Below are 2229 nucleotides of genomic sequence, written 5' to 3'. Positions count from 1 at the left end.
GACAGCGAAAAAGATCGATTCGAGGCTCATCTAAACCCTGAGCTCGATGGGGCAAATAGGAAGCCGCATTGCCTCAGCTAGATCTCAATAACGCTCGTTTTAGCTCGATAGAGGAGGTGGTGAGTTATTGTGAGCGCCAAAGTCGTGCTTGGCATGAGTCGGACGTCTTCGAGTCGGCGATCCCAACGTTTGCAGTTGCGATCTTGACAGCGAGTTCATGTGAGGAAAATCGACTCAAACGGGTGAGACGGGGTGGCGAGATGTTAACAGGTTTACAGTAGTGTAGTGTAGTCGTAGTCGATAACATTGAGCTTATAGGGACGCATATATCATCATCATCATTGTTCTCGTCGAATGGACCATATCTCAGGTGCCTCACAACTCGGTCTTGGCGGTCTTCTTCTTTCTCTTCTTCTGCTTGAGCTTTTCTTTGGCCATGGCTTCTTGTCGAAGTCGCTCCTTCTCTTTTTCCATGGCCGCTTCGTCCGTGCCCGGAGGGTAGTACGTCTCGTAGTCCCAAAGCACTTCTTTGACCTGCTCTTGGTTGACAAGAAAGTCGACCAAGTCTTCGGCGAGCCAGCCGCGCTGCACCTTCACGAGGAGCTTGTCCGGTGTTTCGTTGAGTTCGAAAAACTCGGCTTCAATGCCGCCGTTGAAGAGCATCTACAGATTCGTAAAAAATACATTCCGCTTCCCAAAATGCACGCACCGATTTCCACATTTCGGCAATCGCGTGCGTCGGGTCGGGAATTTCAGGATACAAACGCACAAAGTCGGGCAGCGCCGAGTCCTTGAAGAGAATGAGCATCGTCTGCGGAATCCCGACGTCGCCGACAAAATTCGGTCGCTTCTGCCTACGCCGCGTCATCAGAACACTCGGACACTACGACACGAAAAGACGCACCGTTCTTCGGCCTGCCGACGCTTGTGCATCAAATCGACCTCGGGCTTGAGCTCTTCGTCCATGTCGCCTGTCTCCCACGCCTTCTCGACAGCCTCGTAGTCGATGTCTTTCGAGTTGAGCCATGCCGCCGCAGGCCACACGAGCGACGACGCCAGTACGACCAGCAGCAGCGCAATCGAGATCCACACCGACCGCTTCATGTGGAAAGATACAAAATGAGAACGATCTTGGGAAAAGGCGCGAAACGCGACGGTTGAAACACCACCAAAGGTCACCACGAAGCGTCGCCGACGATCGATTGCGGGCCGCAGGCAGACAGGGGCACGCGCTGAGTACTGTATTCTCTGGCCATTGAATCAAAGTGCTGCCACTATGCTACAGGATGTCGCTTGGGTAGCCCAGCGATTTGACGGTCGATCTGAGATGGCGTCGATTTCGAACGTGTTGAAGTTGGCGCTGGCTACTCCATATTCCGGATACGGGGATCGCGATTGCGGAAGCGACCCGTCCGGAACCTCAACTTGAAGACGAAGTTCGAAGCTTGTGGTACATCCGGATCCGGATAAAAGGGCAAAGTGCCATGTCGACCAGAACGCCCGCCATCGTCGTCATTGGCGACTCGATCACGCAGCAAGGCGCGATCGCTAGCGCCAACGGGTTTGTCTCGCTGCTGTGCCAAGACTACGTGCGCAAGGCCGACATCATCAACCGCGGCTGCAGCGGCTGGACGACCAGGTTTGTACCCGACACCGTGCCACGTGTCATCGTGCTGAACGGTGTAGGACGTGGCTGCCCAAGCTTGAGCTGCTCCTGACCGAGTGGGCACACCAAGCGCCTGCACTCGTTGTGATTTTCTTGGGCGCCAACGACGCAGCGCTGCCGCACGCGCGCGATGCCCACAAGCATGTGCCACTCGACGAGTACGCGGCCAACTTGGCGACCGTGGTCGACACGCTGCGTGCTGCGAGCCCCAATTCGTGCTTTCTTTTGATCACGCCCGCAGCGATCGAAGACGCCAAGTACGCGAGTCGCTCGAATGTCGAGGCTGGCAAGTACGCTGACGCATGCATCGCTGTCGGGCACAGAAAGGGCGTTCCGGTCCTCGACGTGTGGCGGCCGATGCAAGGCCGACCCGAGCTTCTTCGCGACGGTCTACACTTGAGCGTCGAAGGCAATACATCACTTTATCGCTGGCTCACGACGACCATCGCGGAGCAATTCCCCGCCTTGACGCCGGACGCACTCCCGACTGTCTTTCAATAAGGCCCCAAAAATTGTGGCATACTTGTCCATCTCGTCTTTGGCTCCCGTTTCAATCAATCAAT

General features: G+C 55.8%; 2 protein-coding genes across 2 annotated transcripts; one reads left to right on the top strand and one right to left on the bottom strand.

Annotated features, from left to right (window-relative positions):
* Positions 1-242: 242 nt before the first annotated feature.
* On the bottom strand, positions 243-1113 carry SPRG_15170 (hypothetical protein). Its single transcript, XM_012355449.1, has 3 exons — positions 905-1113; positions 710-854; positions 243-663 (listed from the first exon to the last, which is right to left on the bottom strand). The coding sequence occupies exons 1-3, from the start codon at positions 1102-1104 to the stop codon at positions 376-378; spliced, it is 633 nt and encodes a 210-aa protein (XP_012210839.1). The 5' UTR covers positions 1105-1113; the 3' UTR covers positions 243-375.
* A 371-nt stretch (positions 1114-1484) lies between these two features.
* SPRG_15169 (hypothetical protein) lies at positions 1485-2167 on the top strand (the record flags this gene model as incomplete). Its single annotated transcript, XM_012355448.1, has 2 exons — positions 1485-1639; positions 1687-2167. The coding sequence occupies 2 exons, from the start codon at positions 1485-1487 to the stop codon at positions 2165-2167; spliced, it is 636 nt and encodes a 211-aa protein (XP_012210838.1).
* Positions 2168-2229: the final 62 nt, after the last annotated feature.

Source organism: Saprolegnia parasitica, assembly GCF_000151545.1.
Source record: "Saprolegnia parasitica CBS 223.65 unplaced genomic scaffold supercont2.245, whole genome shotgun sequence".
NCBI lineage: Eukaryota > Oomycota > Saprolegniomycetes > Saprolegniales > Saprolegniaceae > Saprolegnia > Saprolegnia parasitica.
This window is presented reverse-complemented; position numbering and strand designations above follow the sequence as displayed.